The following is a 21326-nucleotide window of genomic DNA, read 5'->3' on the forward strand; positions in this document are numbered from 1 at the left end:
AGGATGAGCACTGACACCTTCAGGAGCAGCAACTCTCTCATTAATTTAAGTTCTGCTCAGCCGCACAGACGAAAATATCTTGAAATCTCTTTTAACTTTAATTTTGATTAAGACCTGTTCTGATAAAAGAAATAACGCATTATTGGTGGGGAGATGCAATTTCAGATTACTTGTTTGTGGCGAAAGCGTTTTTGTTTGCAGCAATGTGATTATTTATGTGGTGGAAAGGTTTGTCACAGGTACAACATTTGTAACACCTTAGTAACACATAAATATCGTGGAAATCAGAACACGGGGCTGGAAAGCATCTCTAAAGAGCTCGTGTTCAACTCTTGCTACAGGTAGAATATCTGTCTAAACCATTCTCGATTATATCACCTAACCTGCTTCGCAAAATCTCTGGTGACCTTCCAATGCAATTTACTCCACCCTACAGCAGCCTAGCACTCAACAGCACTCTTCTAAATGAAAGCCCAAATTTCCTTTCTTTGTTCATGCTAATTAAGAACTTGTTAAGCAATCATTGCCAGGAATTTAATAGAAAAGTTCCTCCTGCTTGAGGGTACGTTTGAAACTTGCTTAGCAACAGGTCAGTAGCTCAGGTACGGGCTGCTTGCTTTTTTTTTTTTTTTTTTTTTTTTTTTTAACTACAATTTTCAGTTTCCCATTTTTAGTGACTTTGTATAAGATCTCTTTCGGCGCCCACAGGTGTGAGAAGTTTCCGCCTTCCCCTGCTCCTCCTCCAGTCCGTAATTAGCGGCTCCCGATGTCGGAATGTCTCTGGCCAGGGTGGGTCACCCTGTCACGCACCGCCACTCGAGCGAGACAGCGCAGGTACAACTGCGCTGGGACGGCTCGGGTTCCCTGCCTGCGGGGTACAGCGCAAACTCCTGCAAGTGAGAAAGAGAGAGCGAGGTGGGGGAAAAAGTCCTTAGGACAATTTTAAGTGGTACAGTGGGAATTAAAAGTCCCAGAGCGCCCGGCCGAAAGCGGCAGCGCCGGGGGTGGAGCCCTTCCGCGGGGCTCCGGGGCTCGGGTCCATCCCGAGGGGTCTCCCTGAGCCGAGCTGAGCTGAGGGGCGGCCCCGGAGGGACATCTCGGTCCCGTCCGGCGGGGGCGGCGCTGCGGGACGGAGCCGCGCTCTCGGCGAGGTGAGCCCGGGGCTGCGGGGCTGGGCTGGACCGGGCCGGGCGGCTCGGCCCTCGTGTCCCGCTCGGGGAAAGGGGAGGTTTTTCTCGGGGGCGGCGCGGTCGGAGCGGCAGCCGGACCCCGCAGCGCCGGGCCGGCTCCGTGCGGGGCTCTGGGGCAGCCCCCAGCGCTCCCTGCGGGGCCGGGCGGTGCGGGGCAGCGCCTCTCGGGCTCCCCGCGCCGCTGTGAGGGGCGTGTGGCCAAGGGGAGGGCGAGGGCGGCAGCTCGCCCGCCGTGGCCGCCCGTGCCGCAGGCTGCGAGGGCTCCATCCCGCCCCAGCAGCGCTGGTGGGACGCTGGAAGGTCTGGGAGGATGAAGAGGAACGGGCCAGCTGGGAGGAAGAAAAGCGGAGTTCCGCTCTGCCAGCGGTGACTAAGAGGTCGGGCTTGGCTGAGAGGGTGGAAAGACATCAGAACTGGTGAGCGGGGAGGGTGCAGCTGGATGCCGTGCTCCCGGGCAGACGTGCTCTGGAAAACGTCGGAGTCTGGACAGGGGTAAGGTCTGAGGAAGAAAGATGGAGATTCTCAATAGTACTGTAGGAGGGGGAGAAGAGAGCACCTCCACCTTTTTGTGCACTAAAGAGCCATTAAAAAAAAATAGAGAACTTTTGTAACTCTAGTAACCTAAAACTATTAATGCTGCCGAAAGAAGACGAGTTTAGAAGCTTTGGCTAAAAATGAACAATCCTGGTAAAGTGAACATGTTGCCTTCTAATGCGTGAGAGGTTTCTCAGAATAGACTGGATGTTTCTTAACTCTGAAGAAACTGGTGGTTTTGCACTGTTATCCACGGGGTTTGTTGCAATGGAAACCAGAGAAGGAACTCTCAAGAAACTCAAATACCCCTGTGTCTGGGTTTTTTAGCAATCCCAGCAGCATCTCGAATCAGTGGCTCTGTAGGAAGAAACACTGGCTGGTGAGGCACATGTGAATGCCCTTCTGTTGTTCGTGTGCCCTGTTTGGCAACACACAAACGGCCATTACCGCTGAGGGCAGGAGTGTGTGGAGTTGAGTGAGAAGCTGTCTGCCTCCAGGTTTAGCTTTGGGTGTGCAGTTCAGGGAGCAGCTCTCCCTGTGCCTCAAGGTTTCCTTCCTATGGGATTTCTATTGACCCTCGAGGCATTTGCTCTCTCCATCCAAGATCTATGGCTCTAATGAAGTTTTTTTTTTTAATGTGGGTCTAATGAAGTTTTTCCTGTTCAGAGGCATCATTGTGCCAAGTTACCATGCACTGAAGTTCAGTGACACCAGAGGGATGCAGCCTCCTGGATGCCTGCCATAGAATCTTTTTGTACCAATATTTGTCTGTGCCACAAGGAAGAACATTCGAACCTGCAGCAGAAGCAGCCTTTTGCTGATTTAGCTTTAGCAAGGCTGGTCACAGCAGATTCAGAGGAGCACCGAGGGAGGGAGTGGGGCCACTTCCTTTAGCTGCAGTCAGCCCTCACCTTGGCTTTGTCATCAGCAGATATTTTGGCACAAGGTGCTTATGAGTAATTCTTCAATATTGCTTTCATCTTATTTGGTCTCTAGTATGGAGAGAAGCTTTTGTGCCAGTCACAGTCCCCACAAGCAGCCACGCAGGCGTGCCTGTTCCCTGTGTAGAGGGGAGACCAGAGGAGCAGGGCACCCATGTGCTGGATGTGCCTTGCTGTCAGTGCCCTGGGGGTTTGGCCCAAGCTACAGTATGTGATGGCAGGAGAGACTGGCTCACCCCTCTTGTCTCCACTGGCAGCCTCCCAGTCAATCACTGTGGCTGTGCTATTATTTAGCTCCCTAAGGGTTGTGCTTTCCAGGTTTGTCAAAAACTTGGACCATGTCTTCTGGATTGCTGGTTCCTTTCTCTGCTCTCATCAGGCGGGTGTGTTTTACTCTTGATCAAATTAACACTAAAACACCTAAAGTTGCTGAGTTGTTCAGGTTCCAGAAACAGATTCACAGATCTTCTTTTGGGTGGTGTTTTCACTGGGAAACAGGTGATATGCTACCAACTCACTTCTTGTAACTCATTTTTTCCTGTCTTCACTGACTTTAATTATTAATCTTAAACTGGGGCTGAGAACTCCACCCAACACTTTAAATGAGGTCTAGTGGAATTGAGATTATGGCATTGTGAACCAACCACTCCCCTGTCAGCGAATGATTAAGTCATATTTACTTAGATTTTTCTTATAGAAATATTTACTCTTTTTTGTACAATTGCATAACACCTCCTGTCTATGCAAGGTTAATTGTCTCCCAATATTAAATAAGTTCAACCTTGCAGTTGTGGTGTCACATAAGAAAGTACTTCCTCAATACTCATAGGAGGGAAGTTGTGAGACAAAAAACAACCCCTGAGATCCTTGAAGAAATGTAGACATTTACTTCTGTATAATTTCAAATCAGAGGTGATACTTCCTGCTTCGGTTCTATGTGATCTGCTCCTTGATCTGTAAGAAACCTGTTCCAGAGCACCAAAATAAACAAAGGTACCCTAAATCCACGTGTAGTCTGCTGTTAGACCATCTTTCCTTGTAGTTAACAGTGATTCTGTGAATTAACAGAGTTTTCTTACTTCCTGATCAGGTGGAGTTCTGGCTTCTGTGCTCGTATGGTCTCCTCAGATGTGCCACCAAAGGGCAGCTCCTTTTCCAGCCATGTGCCAGTATTCTCTTGAGCTGTGAGGGTTAAGACAGTGTTTAGTCTTAAATTTTATGCCCCAGCACACAAGAGCCTGCATGACTTCCTACAGAAGCACAGTAACAGGAAACTACTGTTTGGAAGCTGTTGGTGGCATGGAGCTGTATCAGTTTCCCAGCTCGCCCACTGCTCGCATCTGTCCTTTTGTCTCTTTGCCCTTTCCAGCAGCTTTACACAGCCAAATTCTGCCATCCCTTTCGTTTTAAGTATTGATGAGGGGTTTATGTAGCTGCTTTCTGAAAACTAAAAGCTGCTCCTTTCAGTTAAAGAAGACCCAAAAAATGGTCTACAAAAAAAGGTGTTGGGAAACTTTTCTTGACAGGGTGCTGAGAATTATTGTCCTGTGTTCTTTGGGTGGAAAGTGAAATACCAGAGCTTTCTCTCCTGTTGTGCAATTCCATATTTCCAGCCTCCCAGCTCAGGGTTTGTGGGTTGGTGGCCACCTCTGATTCCTGAAGCCATCCCACGACAGCTGCTGTTCCCCATTGTCCTGTGCTGGGCTCAAGGGCTCTGGCAGCGTGGGGAGGAAGGTGTTGAGCAGAACAGCGTTGGGGAACTGTGCAACTGCCATGAGGAAGTGAGGAGGCCACAGCCCATCCTGAAGGGGGTGGATGAAGGTTCAGAAAAAAGAAAATTGGGGGTGGGCTCCAGGTTGCTGCAGGCCTTTTTGAGCTGGGAGGCAGGTTACATCTCCCACATCACTGGCATGCTGCATTCTGCAGCAGGGAGGCCTGGCTGGCTGTGCAGCACCTGCTGCTGGGGCTTTGCTGCTCTGCTCTTGTGTCTGTTTGGTACAAGTAAATCTTACCTCTCCACTTATGAAATAGGCACACAAGTCTGAGGAAGACATCAAGCCACGGTGTTTTGTGTTTATGAACCTTCACTTAAGAAACAATCGAGATCATATGAGATCCTTGCAAGGACATGCAGAATCTTGCATTTCAATAAGTGGTCTCAAGACTAGCAACAGCATTTTGTAAAGTTAAGAAAATTAATCTTCCTGGGGCTTTTTGGGTAATCCCAAGTATCCCTCAATAGTGAGGAGCAGATGTCACCAGAGGGTCCTACTGCCCCACACCTTGGTGGCCTGGCCCCAGAGGGGGCAGCTCATACCTGCACAGCTCTCTGGAGAGATTTGGGAAAGCTGCAGGGCAGAAATGACATTTTCCTACCAGCCCTCTGTTTGAGTAGAATCATAGAATAAGCTGAGTTTAAAGGAACACATAAGGATCACTGAGTCCAACACCTGGGCCTGGACAAGACACCCCAACAATCCTGCCCTGGGCTGAGAGCATTGTCCAAATGCTCCTTGAACTCTCTCAGGCTTGTGCTGTGACCAGATTCCTGGGCAGACTGTTCAGTGCCCCAGCACTCTCTGGGTGAAGAACCTTTTCCCAAAATCCACCCTAACCCTGCTGTGGTACAACTCTAGCTGTTCCCTCCAGTAGTTTAGCCCTGTGTTCATTTGAGCAGGCAGTCACAATTTCAGTGTTAGAAATCTCTGCTCTTGATCAGCAGGTGAATTCTCTGTGTAAGTGCCACATGGAGCACAAACAGTATGGAATTTTCAAAGGATGCATTCAGGGAGGTCACCAATGATCCTGATATGCCCTGTTTGAGCTAAGTACAAATGGGATATTCTTCTGGAGTGTGCAGAAATGAACAGAACCAATTGCATTAGCTCTTGATCCTCCTTATGTATTGGCATCAGGCTATCAGTATTGGTATTCTATGTTCCATATGTTTGGGTATTCCTCAATGAACAGGAAACTATAACTTAGGTGCAGGCTGTGTAAAAATCAAGGCATTTGAAATGTGGCAAGGACAGTGCGTGGTGCAGCCTTGGGAAAGGCCCGGTGATTCCCCCTTAGGCTGTGATTGTGGCAATGGTTTCACACAGGCTGACCTGCAGCCTCTCCCAGGCAGTCTGTAGCACTGGGACAGGAGCGGAGGAGCACAGATCCAAATGTGGGTCCTGAGCCATCTCTCTGCTGCACACTGCCTCATTCCAAGTATTCCTAGAGAACAGCCTGGGCCACAGCTCTCCACAGCCTGAGGTAGCAATTCAGAGTTTCTGCTCGTGGCAAACATGCTGTACTGGAAAGAGCAAAGGGGTAGAAGCAGAAGGTGCAGTGCAGGGCACTTTTGTCTGTGTCCTTTGGAAGGAAAGAACCCAGAAGCTTTGCTTTGACAGTCTGTGCAGTCTGTAGTTCTAGGAGGGTTTTTTCCGAATTTGTTTTTGATGAAAGCTTTGCAGTCTTGAATTTTCCATTGTGCTCAAAAGGAAGAAAATGCCTGTCTCTAGCTACTCTGAAACGCAGTAACTGGGAGCTGATTTATGTAAACTTTCAGCAGCCTTTTTTTTTTTTTTTAATTTCACTTAAGGGTGCCTTAACACCAAATGTATTTGTTGGGGATTACACCCACTGGTTATTTCTAAATTGCCTTAGGTCTAGATCCAAGATTAGTATGTTTAATTTTGGTGTACCAAATGTTATTTAAAAGTCTGCCTTGACAATTATGCTTTGATTCTAGTTTGAGCTTTTAAGATTTTGTTTATTTTCTTGTGATTTAATGTTTCCATTGGCCTTTAAAGGAAAAGCTTAAAAAAGAAAAAATATTGGCCTTCTGGGAAAAACAAAAGCAAGGGCGAAACCTGTTGGCAGGTAGGAATGGAATAATGGATTTGACCTTCTCCATGAAGCAGCAGCAAAAATACTCTGGATCTTTTCTAATGTTAATCTGGGAAAATATCCTGGACTCAATATCACGGACTGTATTTAACAAAGCATTTAAACCCAGTGTTCCGCCTGACCTGTGTGGAAATGCTCTAAACTTGTCTTATTACACCTGGGGTGTGTTGCAGCCCTGTCTGCCCCTGGAAACTCTGGGATGGGTGTTCTGTGCCTTGCTCAGCCAACAGCACATTGCTGCAGCCGTGGGTGACCAACCACTGGGGCTGGAGCGGGATGGGGCTCTGGCAGCGTGGGAGCTGCGTTGTGCCTGTTGGGATTGCTGCTGCCATGTGGCACAGGCTCCTGCACAGCAACTGCCACACGAACGGGACTGCGAAAAACCAAACAGGTTTATTCCTTGCTCTGGGTACCACAGGAAAAGCACTCAACAGGTCAGTTCCTGGCCCCGTGGGAAGCGCAGCCTGGTTTCAGGGAGGGAGGACCTGGCTCTTGTCTCTGGCTGCTGTGATACTTCTTTGTTCCCAGGTCCTCTCTGTGTTGTCCCAGCTAAGTCCTAAAGCGCCTCTTTCTGACAGGACCAGGAGATTTATTAATGTTTGCTTTGCTTTTTAGGCAGTCACAAAGCACCGCTAAGGTAAAAACAGGAGTGAATTTCAGGCAAACACAGCTGCGTGTTTGCATTGGTGTGGCAGTCATTCCTGGGGTTGTGGCCTTTCCTCTTGCTTTATTTTCTCCACAGAAACTGCTAGGTGGAACCTCAGGGGTGCATCACCATCAGCTGTTGGGTAGCTTCTGATGAGACTTCATCAGACGTGATGGGAAGAAATGGAGCTTTTCCTCTGGCTTCAGGGGTGTTTGCAGTGCCCCAGAGGACTCTGTGGTTTCCCTGCTGCTTTCACAGCTGTTGCTGAAACAGCTGTTGGAATCTGCTGCACCTCTTTACTACCTGAGATACTTCTGTCTTTCTCTCCTATTAAGCTGTGGAGAGTCTTTTAAAAAAACCAAACCAGATCATCGCTATTTCCTTGCTGTTTGTGAGGGAGAAGTGCTGAAGGAGAGCTAGTGCTCTTAACTTCTCCCTCTCACAGCTGTGCTTCAGTCAAGCTGTTCTGTGGAAAGAAATGCTCAGGAAAGCTTCCTATTTATTCTGTAGGCAAAGTTTTCTGCCTCAGATTACTGAGTAATCTCCCCTTTGTTGGCAACTTCTCCTTAAGCTGATTTAGTTGCGACACAAAGCTTTGGGAAGTCTTCACAGGTGTGTGGCATTGCTGGGATGTCTCTATCTTCCTGTTTAACTGGTAGAGAACCCTTTGGTACATGCTTAAGAGCTGCTTGGGATAAGCTCTTGACAGGTTTAAGCAAACAATAAAATATGGGATGGGAAGCCATCAATAAATTGTTGGCAAGTCCTTTGCATTCAAGTCGGTAAACGATGACATGGCACTTGGGATCATTCACCTTCCTTCTTTAAAGAATTTGTGAAGAACTGGACAGGTAATTTTTGGAAATCGATGTTACCACAAAGGGAAGGGAAATAAACATATGAGTAGCTCAGGAAGTCAGTAACCCTCACCATCTAATTTCTTTTTTAACCAGTTTTGTTTGCACTAGGTAGTGAAGAGCAGCTCACCAGCTGGTAATCCAACATTGAAATCCAAGTTTCATCCTTACAGGAAATAAAAAAACCCCTAGGGACTTCTCTGTATTTGAACACTGCAAAGTACTCTGTATGAGGCAGAACTGGCAGGGGTTGGGGAGCCAGGGCTGCAGGGCTCACCTGTGTGGAACGGGGCTGTGATTCCAGCTGGTTCCAACAAGCTCCAAACTAGACAAACCCAGCCCATTGCACACCAAAACCACAGCTGGTCAGAGCAGCACACTGCCTCTGCTTGAACGTTTTTAAGAAAGGCTGGAAGCTGTTAGGGACAGGATGGTGGAGTCTTGCTGTTTCTTGCAGCTGTATGAGAGAAAATGTGTGTTATCCTTTCAGGGTCCCAAGGAAAGCAGAGGGTCTGGAGGGAAGGGCAGCTGACTGGGAGGTGGCTGCTCCCTGGGCTGCTGGCCAGGTGATGTGTCAGGTACTGTAGAATGTGGCCAGTGGCCAGCCTGAGAAGCTGAAGGTGTCTTGGGAAATTCATAGAACAATAAGGCTTTTGTTCAATAGAGGAGGAAAGAAAATGAGAGAGAAAAAAATTTCATCAGAGAGTTTTTGTCTTGTTTTCAGCTGAAGAGCAATTAATCTGAATTGGAAAATTCTGTTATCAAGCTGACCCATAGCTTTCTTTAGGAGGCATAATATAGTTCTCCATTACATTATGCACATTTCTGGTTTGTCTGAGAACTTCTGTTTTTAACGGTGAATTGTATTGATTTTATTTCTTTTAAATTATGGAAACTTTTACCAAAAGACAAACAGGGATTAAAGCAGAGGAGACACTAAAATGTTCTGCATCTTTCAGACAACTTTTTTATCTCTTTCTTCAAAGAGTATATTCCTTGTGAAATTTTTCTGGGTTTTTAACTTTATTAAGAGCCAGGCACTTCTGAGAAAAGCATTTCCACACCGATGATGGTGCCCTTCAACGAAACTGTGTGTTTATACAGCTTAATTCATGCCATGACTGCTGTCCTTGGGCTCATGGAGGTTAGCTGGGACACGGGTGCTGTACCTCAAGGGGGAAACTAAGGGTGGGGCTGGAGATGCAGAACTGGCCAGTGCAGCAGAAGAGGAGCATGGAAGGATCAGGAAGGTAATTCTGGACCCAATTTCCTGGGCAGTGACTGAAGGATGATTATTTTCTCTGCTGCCTGAGAGCTCTCCTGTGCCAGGAGCTCTTGTGTTGGGGACATCCAGGACACACAGTAAGGAGTAATGCTCTGTAGGGCTCTTTTCCCCCTTTTAATTCTCCTCTTTGTTTTATCTCCTTCCTCCCAAAATGTGTAGTCTAGAAAGGCCATAGTGCAAAGTAGATTCTTGTGAGAAAGTACTGTTACCTGTCTTAATGTGATACATGCTGGGGACTGAGCTCTGCCTAGGGCTGGTGTGTCCTCAGCAGGAGAGAAGAGGGGAATCAAAGCTCTCCCCATGCTCTCTTTGGATATGCCATTTATGAACATCACCCCTTTATTCTTTCATAGATACTTCAGGGTTATTTCTCTCAAGTGATTGTAACCATTCCCTTGTTCACTTGGCTCTTGGTCTCTGTTTTTGCTTTATAACCATTCCTGGAAATCAGATGAACAGGCAGAAGAAGAGAGAACTGCAGAAGGAAGTCACTCAGCTGCACCCTGCCATTACAGCCCAAGCTGAGATCTTGACATTTAAATTTGTGTATAATGACGAAGCCAAACAGCATCCTGTAATATGCTGGCAGAGGTACGAGAAGTATAAAGCACTCTTCAAAATGGCACCTATCACCAGAGGGAAAATTAAGTCTGGCAAGTTAAATATGGCAACACCATGAGACTATAGAAAACACTGCTTGAAAACAATTTCCAAAAGATAGTAAAGCTACCACTATTATTAATATTTTTTCCAGTTGCAGAAGGAATGTGAAGCCTGCTAGAGGGACAGAAGGTCGGTAGGGAAGGAGTTGGAAGGGAGTTCAGAGATCACTTTGAAACAACCCAGAATTAATTTCTGCATCTGGCTACAGGTAAGAGGAACTTGGGGGTGCTGGGCCCTGCTGTTTGTGAACAGAGAAAGGCTGGTGGGAGATGTGGTGGTTGGAGTCTGTCTTGGGCATAGTGGTCTTGAAATGAGTTTTCAATTCTTGAAGAAGTATGGAATGGAGTCACAAAACTTCTACCTTGGATTTCCAGACTTTGGCCTGCTCAGGGCTGAGGTAGTTCCTTGGGAGGCAGTCCCGAGGGACACTGGACATTCTCCAAGAAGAACCTCTGAAAGGCACAGGAACAGGCCAGCCCAATGTGCCATAAGACAAGTCAGCGGGGAAGAAAACTGGTCTGGATGAACAGGGAGCTTTTGATTGAACTCAAGGGGAAAAAATATATTTACAGCTTAGAAGAAGGAACAAGTGATTCAGGAAGATTACAAGGGTGTCATTAGGTTATGCAGGGAGAAAATCAGAAAGGCCAAAGGCCCAGCTAGAACTTAATTTGGCATATGCCACAAGAGATAGCACTTTTTTTTTCCAAATGCATTAATAACAGAGAGCCAAGGAGACTCTCCATCCTTTGTTACATGTGAGGGCATTACATGTGACTCTCCAGCCTTTATTACATTGCTACCAAGGATGAGGAAAAGGCTGAGGTACTTGATGCTTTCTTTGCTTCCGTCTTTAACTGAAAGACCAGTTATTATCAAGGTGTCAAGCCCCCTGAGCTGGGAGATAGGGACAGGATAACACCTCTGTAATCCAGGAGGAAACAGTGACCTGCTCTTCCACTTAAAATTGCACAATCTGTGGGGCCAGGTGGGATCCACTCAAGGGAACTGAGGGAGCGATGGACAAGCTCATGGAGCTGCTCTCCATCATTTACTGGCAGCCCAGGTCAACTGGGGAAGTCCCAGAAGACTGAGGGCTAGCCAGTGTGACACTCATCTACAAGAAGGCTGAAAGAGGACCTTTAGAGCCACAAGCCCATGAGCCTGCCCTCGATGCCAAGGAAGGCTTTGGAACAGATCATACTGAGCGTGACCAGCCAGGGGGCCAGGCCCAGCCAGCACACATCCATCAGAGGCAGGTCCTGCTTAACAAACCTGATCCTGCAAATTTCTGGCTCTCTAAATGTACTGGCCATTTCCCTTCATCTTGGGCTACTGCTTCTTGTATTCAGGGAGGCTGATTGAAATGTGATGATGTTGCCATGTCTGGCTGTCTGATATTCTGTTTGTGGCCTTTGCCTATAAACAGCATCATTGATACTCTCTGTTGCAAATAACAGACCCTGTAGACACTTTTTCTGGACAGCTTCAGTGGGATACCATCATATCTGTGGCTGCTTTGTGTGCAGTGATCTGGGAACCAGCAGCTATCAAAACTGCCATATCATTTCTTCCCACAATCTGGTTGTTTGGGGTTTTTTTGGTAGAAAGTAGCTAATCTCATCCTCTGACTCTTTGCTCTGACTTGCTTCTTAATGCATCTTATCCCACAGAGTGTCTATCCAGCATTTCATTACAGCTATACAAGAGGGTGTGTACACTTCTTTCTTTTATTTCAGGAGAAAACATAGTTGTAAACCCATTCTAAGAGAATTGGAGATTGCAGGATTCATTCTGGAAAGGTGAAGTCATGATAAATACAGAAGATGCAGTTAAGAGACAGGTGCCTTAAATATTCTCTGCCTTCAGCTGCAGTATTTTATTGGTCTAATATACTACATTTACAAGATTTGCTCTGCTCTTACCTCAAACATTCACACGTGCTTAGTCTGCCATCCTCTCTGGGTTCAGGAGGAGGGACTCTAAAGCTGTTGGTAAAATGCTAAAAACTAATTCCCCTAAATACTAGGGGTATTTGCTGATGGATGCATCCCTGTTGGGCATCACTCTGTGTTTCCATGCCTAGCAGCCTGATTAGCTACCTACTGAATGCTGTTATTGTCCAATCTCACCTCTTCTACCCTCATTAGTAATGTAAATCTGGAGAAAATTGAGATCTTCAGCTGTTTTCTGGTGGGTCCCCAAAATACTTCTATCAGGCTCCTTGTGATGGCTGGAATTTATTGTTCCAGACTCTTAGCAGCTATCTAGGTATGCAAAGGTTTGCTGGACCTTTTTCCCCTCCTCTCAGTTTTTTCCAAGGCTAACGAAGCTGTGTTGCTCTGTTTGTGCTGGAGGTACATTTAAATATAGCTTTTGTAGTTTAATCCCATAAAGTAGTTGACAAAAATACACAAGAACAAGCAGTAATAAAACAAAGAAAGAAGTGCAGCTATACCGCAGTGTACTTTCATTTAGCCCATGAAGACTGGATGTTCATGACAAATTCTGGCTGATCTCTACCAGATCCTTCAGCCAGCCTCAGGCTAGACTCCTCCAGTGCTGGGTCCCTTGCTGCAAGAGCTGCCACTCTCTGCTTTGCTAACCCAGCAGTACTTTCCCAAAGTCCAGAAGGATATTTTTAGTGCCCAGAACTGCAGGAATGACAGTTGACATGGCTACAAGAGGGCCCAGCTATTGCTTGAAAATGTTGGGATCAACATAAGCATCTTGCCCAAGATGCAAAACCATCTCTAACCAGTTTCTCTGCATGTTCTGAGGTACAACAAAGAATTACACTGCAAATCCATTTTAGTTAATAGTATATTATGTAACTATAGATACACATATATTTGCTACTAGTTAAATCATCTCTTTACACCCTCTTTCCTGTAATTTTCTGGTAATTTGCAGGCCTATACAGCTTCATAGGCTAAATCTCCTAATTATCTAGGTATAAGCTGTATTAATTAAATCCTAGATGAGAAACAATAGCAAAGTCCTTATTAAAATCCTCCATTTATACACTGTTCTTGAAACAACACTTGCACTTCTGCAATATGGACAACTCTAGTTTTCCTGTAATCAGCTGATGACCTCTGGCTAAAACACTTGGTTTTACTTGGTATAGTAAGATTGAGGCCTGGAGGTTTTGAGAACTTTTGCAGAACTCATACTCTGAGAATTACACAGTTCTAATGTAATCATATAAAAACAACCCTAATTGCTTTCAGTGCAAAGTGAGAATGTAACATTTTGTTCTCTGACATCACAAATGCATGCCCTTAAACAATTTTTACAGGTCATTTCTTTCATTTGTTATGGAAAAAATTGTCTACTTCAACTGTTATATGGATCATATGACGTTTTATAAGACTATCACTCAGTAATGAAGTTTTTTTCTTATTAGGATTTATTTGCCAGGTTTCAGGGACTTCTGAATAGCTGCTGTTACAATTTTAAAAGTTAAGGATCACAGGAATGCAGGATGCTTTTTTGGCTTCATTTAAGTTGGCTTCATGCACCATGCATGTTGTACCATCAATCTTAAAATTATCATCTAAATTGGGTTGCTTTCCTTTTTTGCTGTCTGTGATTTTGCTAACAAGGAAATATCAGTGAAGCACTGTTAGTCATATAGGGCAGGAAATCACTCTCCTCAGGGCAGGGTGGACTAAAAGTAGGCATGAGCATGTGCAAATCCATAACCAGCAGACTGGTGGCAGTCTTTCTATGGTGAAGTTACAAAATAATCTGTGGTGGCAGCCCTGTGTCTGTTTCCTTTGTTTTATCCATTTTGTGTTTGGAACAAGGGATGCTTGATGATTTTCTTATATCAGAGTTTACATTGTGCATTGAGATGCCTCTATGCATTTTGCAATTTTTATATGGACACATTTTTGTTTGCATATTTCAAAACCTGTATTGATTAACTTGGCTTTTAAATTTAATAAGCAAGGCCATGAAAATTATAGCAGCATTTTGATGGAAAGCACCTGGGCAGAAAAGGGTCTAGTCATCCCCTGGACCACCAAGCTAACCAAGAGACAGGAGATGTCCTCACAGCCTGTGGAGCATGGCCTGCAAGGTCATGGGGAGTGATCCTTGCCCACCACTCAGCACTGGTGGGACACACCTGGAGGGCTGGTTCAGGAATCCCAGGATGAGGGAGGCCCATCCGTACTGGAGCAAATCTGGCAAAGGGCCACCAAGGTGAGAAGGGGCCTGGAGCACACAGTGCATGAGGCGGGGCTGGGAGAGCTCTGCTGACTTGTCTTGGACTAGAGCAGGCTGGGCTGAGTGTTCAGGGTGTGAAACACCTGGCTGAAGGTGAGTGGGTGGGTGAAGGACACAAGTGAGACTCTCCTCTGTTCAATGCAGAGATGGCAGGAGACACAATGGGCACACCTTGAGGTGTGGCAAGCTAGAATGAAAGGAAGGCTGGTGAAACACTGGATCAGGTAGCCCAGAGTGGTTGTGGAGTCCCAGGGCCGGGACGAGTTGTTGTGAGTCCATCCATGGTGCTGCTGTGCATGGAAGGATTTGGGGAGAGGAGAGAGGTTTGGGACACTACAGAGCAATAATTGTTTCAGGCAGTTGAGGAGGAACTGCAGCAGACCCTGAATTTAGTGGCTGTACTGATAAAGGAGGGATTTTATTAATGTGCCAGCAAGTCTCATGCAAGGGAATGTGAACCTCCCTTGATCACAGGGTCAAGGGGGAACTGTCACAGAGTGAGTGACACCTGAATTTGGCCAAGTCCTTCCCTGACGTCCCTGGCATATGAGCGAGCACTCCTTAATGAATGATTAAAGTATTTGGTGAAAAGAGTGTGTTTGCAAGGGGGCATGCTGTACTTGGGGCTTGGGGTGGGAGCAGGCAGCTCTGTGGAAGGCTCAGCTCAGTTATTGTGGCAGCCCCAGAAGCAGCATGAGCACTGGGAAATTTTAGCAAAAGAGGAGAAAACAAATGAAGCCATTTTCCCAGCAGTCTAAAGCTCAAAGTGTAGCAACTGTGGGTTTTCAATTTCCTCCTTTTTCTTTAATTACTTTTTAACTAACTTGTTTGTTCCTGGTGCATCTTTGTGACCTTTGTATCAGCTACTCATTACGGATGAACGACGTCACATCCTACTCTTTTTTTCTACATGTATTCACCATTCATTTTCATAAAAAGCAAGTGACTATAGTGTAGTGGTCATCCTTACAGACTTTAATTTTTTAAACATCCTTTCAGCTAAGCAGGGAATTCTGTGGTATCCTGAAAGCAGGGACAGGTGAGTTTTGTGCCTTTTCTACAGCACCGGCTCTGTCCCACCAAGTCGGTGCATTTTTGTCTTCAACTGTTCAAAAAAATTATTTACAGGATTAACCCAGCTGCGGTGTGGAGGGTGGGGAATATAGAGAGGTCTGTATAAGGCAGGGTGGGTGGGATTTTGCTGCCTGTAGCACTGGCAGGATATGGTGGCATTTCTGTGCGGGAGGAGAAAACTTTCTGGGGATCCAGAGTTGATCATTCGTGTATTGGCTGTGTCTCCTCTGTCCCCCAAGTCCCAGTGCCTTACCTTAGGATACCACCCAGTGCATCTAAGAAGCCTTTTTCTGGGCACATGAGAACTTCCATATGTGACCCAGTGATCAAGGGAGATATAACAAACGCAACTCTGTGACCTGAGTTCTCTGTCCTCTTCGCAGCTTGTTTGGTTTCCTCCTCCCAGAATTTTTTGCATATGTGTCTCAGGTTCAGGTTGACCTGAAGTTCTAAACCATGACAGATGAGTTCTCTAATGGTGTTCCCAGAGTTTGTTGTTGCACTGCTCTGAAGATGGAACACACACACTGCTGCCTTGTCTGTCAGGTTGTTTTCTTTCCTTCCCTTCAGGCTGTCTCGGGAAGCAGGCTCTGGCTGGAGAGAGAATGCTCAGGACGTCCAGCTGCATCCTAAAGCTGACCAGGGTGGTGCTGAGCCACAAGCCCTGTGCCCTATTTATCATCATCTTTGTGTTTGTATCCCTTGCCTACCAGAAGCTGTACTGGGGCATCGGGGAGGACCCAAAGAGCAGTGTCCCCACCTCCAGCTTGTCTGCTGAGAGGAGCTGTATTCACTATGTGCCTTCTGCCCTCGACATGGCTGGTGGGCCCTCTCCTTCCACAGGAAATGTGTTTTTTGTGGAGACCTCGGAGCAAACTGCCCCAAGTTACCTGTTCTCCTGCTCTGTGGAGTCAGCAGCCAGGACACACCCTGCATCAAGAGTCGTGGTGCTCATGAAAGGCTTGGCCAAAGGGAATGTCCGCTTGCCCAGGCACTGGGCTTTCTCCTTGCTCAGCTGCTTCCCCAACGTGGAAATCCTGCCTCTGGACCTCAAAGAACTCTTTTCTGGAACACCTCTGAAAAGATGGTACTTATGGCCTCTACGGCAGTGGGAGCCTCATTTTCTACCCAACCTCTCTGATGCCTGCAGAATTGTCCTCATGTGGAAATTTGGTGGCATCTACCTGGATACAGACTTCATCGTGCTTAAAAACTTACAGAACCTCACCAACGCCCTCGGCATTCAGGATGACCATGAACTGAATGGAGCCTTTCTGTCCTTTGAGGCCAAGCACAAATTCATGGAGCTTTGCATGCAGGACTTTGTGCAGAATTACAATGGCTGGGCCTGGGGGCACCAAGGCCCAGAGCTCCTAACTCGTGTCTTCAAGAAGTGGTGCTCCATCAGGACTATCAAGAGCATGAGCTGCAAAGGTGTGAGTGCTCTTGCCCAAGAAGTTGTTTATCCTATTCCCTGGCAGAACTGGAAGAAGTTGTTTGGGGCAGTCAGTGCCTTGGAGCTTCAGAAACTCCTTAAGAACACCTATGCAGTGCACATATGGAACAAACTGAGCCACGGGACCAAGTTAGAGATCCCTTCCCAGGCTCTGCTGGCTCAGCTCTATTCCCAGTTCTGCCCTGCCACCTACGCAAAGATGAAGCAGGACTCTGAAGAGTTGTCGAGGCGTGCAGTGTGACCTGGGGGCCCTTGGCTGAAGGGACATTTCCCCAGCCTGAGGGAAACCGAGTGCCTTTGACCTTCCCCAGAGTTGCTTTCTATGCCCCAGAGCAGCTGTGTGACTGCTCTGTGGTTCTGTACCTGGCATTGCTGATATCTGCCTCTGATCCCCTGTGTTTCAAATTTACAGCAGAACCTGACTGCAGCCTCTCTTGCTGTCCTATACGAGACCTGTTGCTGCAGGGAAGGTTGTACTCCTTCAGCAGCATCTCTCAGCTGGTCCATTCTTGGTGTTCTCCAATGGCTCCTCCTGTGAATCCCAGCCTGAGCAGCCCCTTGTGATGTTTCAACAGCTGTAGGGACCCTTGGCTTGCTCTCTGTAGCATTTCTGACTTTGTGAATCACTGCCAGTCAGTGACAGAGGTCACAGATTGCTGGGGCTTGGATCAGAATTCCCTGGCTGGCAAAGATCCTTAACATGTGGGACAATAGATGAAGCATGTATGAAATTTGCTTTAAGAAGCACAAAACTGTTTAGATCCGTGTGTGGCTCACTGTGAAGCTGTTCTAAACTTCTGAAGTGAGGGAAGTTCAAATTATGCTTCCTACAGTTTCTAAATCCACAGCAGTGGCATGACTTGTCTGGGACTCCTCAGGAAACAAAAGAGACAAAAGCAGTTCTTTGAGGAGCAGAAATTATGAATGTCCTTGCTCTGCTGAAGTAGTTCTTGTGGATACCAACATCTAAGCAGCCATTGTCACACTCTAAAGGGGTTCAGCATTTCCTGTTCAGCAGTGCTGTGAGGAGGATTACATCCCTTTCATTGGAATATTGAGCCCCATGTGGAAGTCCAGAGGATGACATGTCCCCATGAACAGAAGGAACAAGTGAAGGGTTCCAAGCAGTGTCCTCAGGGACAAAAATAAAAACTTTGAAGCACATGAAGGTTTGAAAAGACCTCCAAGATCAGGGAGTGCAGCCTTCAATTCACTGTCACCATACCCACAAGCCTGTACCCCAAAGTGCCATGTGTTCTCATTTTTTGGAGCACTTCCAGGGATGCTGACTCCTCCACTTCCCTGGGGAGCCTGTGGCACATGGTGCTTAAGCACTCTGAAATTTTTCCTCGTGGCCAAGCTGAACCTACTGTGGTGCACAGAGTGCTGCAGTCAGCTCTGGGATCCCAGCACAGCAAGGACAGGGTGCTGCTGGAGCCAGTGCACAGCAGGGACACCAAGGGAATCAAAGGGATCAGAGCAGCTCTGCTGGGAGGAAAGGCTGAGGGAAGTGGGATTGTTCAGCCTGGAGCAGAGAAGGCTTTGGGGTGACCTAATCAAGGCCCTCCACTGCCTGAAGGGAGCTTAAAGGAAAGATGCAGACTGACTCTTTACAAAGGCCTGCAGTGACAGGACAAGGGGGAATGGCTTCACAGTGGCAGAGAGAAGGTTTAGGTTGGATATCAGGGAGAAATTCTTCCCTGTGAGGGTGCTGAAACTCGGGCACATGGTGCCCAGAGCAGCTGTGGCTGCCGCTGGGCCCCTGGAAGTGTCCAAGACCAAGTTGAATGGGGCTCCAAGCGACATGGGATAGTGGGAGGTGTCCCTGTCCATGACAGGAGGGGTGGAACAAGATGATCTTTAGTGTCCTGTCCATTCCAGACCATTCTATTCATTTCCCCTCATCCTGTCCCTTGTTCCCTGGGAGCAGAGCCTGGCCCCCAGCTGGCTGCACCCTCCTCTCAGGGAGGTGTGAAGAGCAATAGAGCTCCCCTGAGCCTCCTTTTCCTCCAGGTTAAACACCCCCAGCTCGCTCAGCCGCTCCTCATCAGACTTGCGCTCCAGCCCCTTGCCCAGCTCCATTCCCCCCACTGGATGCGCTCCGGCCCCTCAGTGTCCATCCTGCAGTGCCAGGCCCAGCACTGGACACAGCCCTTGGGGTGAGGCCTCCCCAGTGCCCACATGTGGCAGGGGCACAGTCACTGCCCTGCTCCTGCTGGCCACACCATTGCTGGCCCGGCCCAGCAGCCATTGGCCTTCTCACACACCTGGGCAGGCACTGTGGGCCGGCAGGCCCAGGCCCCTTCCTGCTGGGCCCTTCCCCAGCCCCTCTGCCCCAGCCTGGAGCTGCTGGGGCTTGTGACCCAGGGGCAGGACCTGGCACTTCAGATCTTGTTCAGCCTCAAGGATATGAAAGGGGCCTGGCTCTGACAGTGGGCCCTGGGGCACAACACCAGGGACCCACTGCCAGCTGCATTACTTCCACTGCCACCCTCTGCCACCCACCATCCAAGCACTTTATTCCCAGCCAACAGGGAACCTGTTAAATCCATGGCAGCACACAGGGTGCCATTGCACTCCAGGTAATCTGGTCCATACCCTTCCCAGGCAATGAGGTCAGGCTGACAGGCCTCTGGTTCCCTCAGGTGTCCTTCCAAGCCTTCTCCAAGAGGGATGTCACATTGGACAACCTCCAGTCACCCAGGAGCTCTCCAGTTCACCAGGACTGCTGATAAACAATGGAGACTGGAGCATTGTGGGCTGCTTCACGAGCTCCCAGCAGAAGGATGGCATCTGCCTAGACTTGTGCATGTCTGGGCAGCACAGCAGCTCACTGACAACTTCGTTCTGCAGAGTGGGGACGTTGTTCTGCTCCCTGTTTCTGTCTTCTCCCTCATGGGGATTTGATATGCAGAGGCTAACTGGGCTTTTGGTTAAAGGCTGACATGAAGAATGCATTGAGTGCCTCAGCCTTTTCCTCACCCCTGGAGGTTATGTTATGTTCCCACCCCAGTGTGCAATAAAGGATGGAGAATCTCCTGGGCCTCTTTTTGGTATTAATGCATTTGGAAAAGCATTTCTTTCTTAACTTTTATGCTGGTGGCCAGATTGACTTCTAGCTGAACTTTTACCTTTCTAGTTCTTCTCTCTGATTACCTTCCTGACATCCTTGTAGTCTTCCTGAGTTGCCTGACCCTTCTTCCAGAGCTGCTAAACTCTCTGTTCTTCCCTGAGCCCCAGTGGAAGCTTGCTGTTCATCCAAGCCAGTCTTCCCTGAACCAGTTTTCAGCACATTGCAATTGGCTCCTTCTCCACCTCTATGACCTCCTTCCTAAGGAACCTCCACCTTCCTGGGCTCCCTGGCCCCTCAGGACTGCCTCCCAAGGGATTCTCTCAACCCATGGTCCAAACAGACCAAAGCCTGTCCTCCACAAATCCAAGGCAGTCGTTTTGCTGACCCCCTTCCTCCTTCTTCCATCCCTTCTCCGAGAATTGAAATCAAATCGTGTCATAGTCACTGTACCCAAGACGGCCTCAGGCAACCTCACCTCCCCCCAGTGCTCCTCTGTTTGTGAACAGCAGATCCCCTGGGATGCCGTCCCTGGTGGGCTCACCTGCCACCTGTGTCAGCAAGTTCTCTTCCATGTGCTCCAGGAATCTCCTGGAGTGTCTCCTGTCTGCTGGGTGGGATTCCAGCAGCCCCCTGGTAAGCTGAAGATGCCACTGAAGTTGTAGGCAGTCGATGATGTGGGGTCATCCATCTCCCCCTAATGCACATCCTTGCCCACCACTCAGCACTGGTGGGACACACCTGGAGGGCTGGTTCAGGAATCCCAGGATGAGGGAGGCCCATCCGTACTGGAGCAAATCTGGCAAAGGGCCACCAAGGTGAGAAGGGGCCTGGAGCACACAGTGCATGAGGCGGGGCTGGGAGAGCTCTGCTGACTTGTCTTGGACTAGAGCAGGCTGGGCTGAGTGTTCAGGGTGTGAAACACCTGGCTGAAGGTGAGTGGGTGGGTGAAGGACACAAGTGAGACTCTCCTCTGTTCAGTGCAGAGATGGCACTAGACACAATGGGCACACCTTGAGGTGTGGCAAGCTAGAATGAAAGGAAGGCTGGTGAAACACTGGATCAGGTAGCCCAGAGTGGTTGTGGAATCCCTAGGCTGGGACAAGTTGTCGTGAGTCCATCCATGGTGCTGCCGTGCATGGAAGGATTTGGGGAGAGGAGAGAGGTCTGGGACACTACAGAGCAATAATTGTTTCAGGCAGCTGAGGAGGAACTGCAGCAGACCCTGAATTTAGTGGCTGTACTGATAAAGGAGGGATTTTATTAATGTGCCAGCAAGTCTTATGGAAAGGAAGGTGAACCTCCCTTGATCACAGGGTCAAGGGGGAGCTGTCACAGAGTGAGGGACACCTGAATTTGGCCAAGTCCTTCCCTGACGTCCCTGGCATATGAGCGAGCACTCCTTAATGAATGATTAAAGTATTTGGTGAAAAGAGTGTGTTTGCAAGGGGGCATGCTGTACTTGGGGCTTGGGGTG

At 48.0% G+C, this 21326-nt stretch overlaps 1 protein-coding gene across 2 annotated transcripts; it reads left to right on the plus strand.

The window, feature by feature from the left end:
* Positions 1–886: 886 nt before the first annotated feature.
* LOC132073956 (lactosylceramide 4-alpha-galactosyltransferase-like) lies at positions 887–19414 on the plus strand. 2 transcript variants are annotated; one of them, XM_059473320.1, is made up of 3 exons: positions 887–915; positions 10105–10221; positions 15894–19414. In XM_059473320.1, exon 3 carries the CDS (start codon positions 15929–15931, stop codon positions 17018–17020), a length of 1092 nt encoding a protein of 363 aa, XP_059329303.1. In that variant the 5' UTR covers positions 887–915; positions 10105–10221; positions 15894–15928; the 3' UTR covers positions 17021–19414. The 2 variants fall into 2 exon arrangements, with proteins under 2 accessions (XP_059329303.1, XP_059329302.1); XM_059473319.1 differs by lacking the exon at positions 887–915 and adding an exon at positions 1561–1682.
* Positions 19415–21326: the final 1912 nt, after the last annotated feature.

The sequence above is a fragment of the Ammospiza nelsoni genome, chromosome 5 (genome assembly GCF_027579445.1).
Source record: "Ammospiza nelsoni isolate bAmmNel1 chromosome 5, bAmmNel1.pri, whole genome shotgun sequence".
In the NCBI taxonomy this organism is placed as follows: Eukaryota; Metazoa; Chordata; class Aves; order Passeriformes; family Passerellidae; genus Ammospiza; species Ammospiza nelsoni.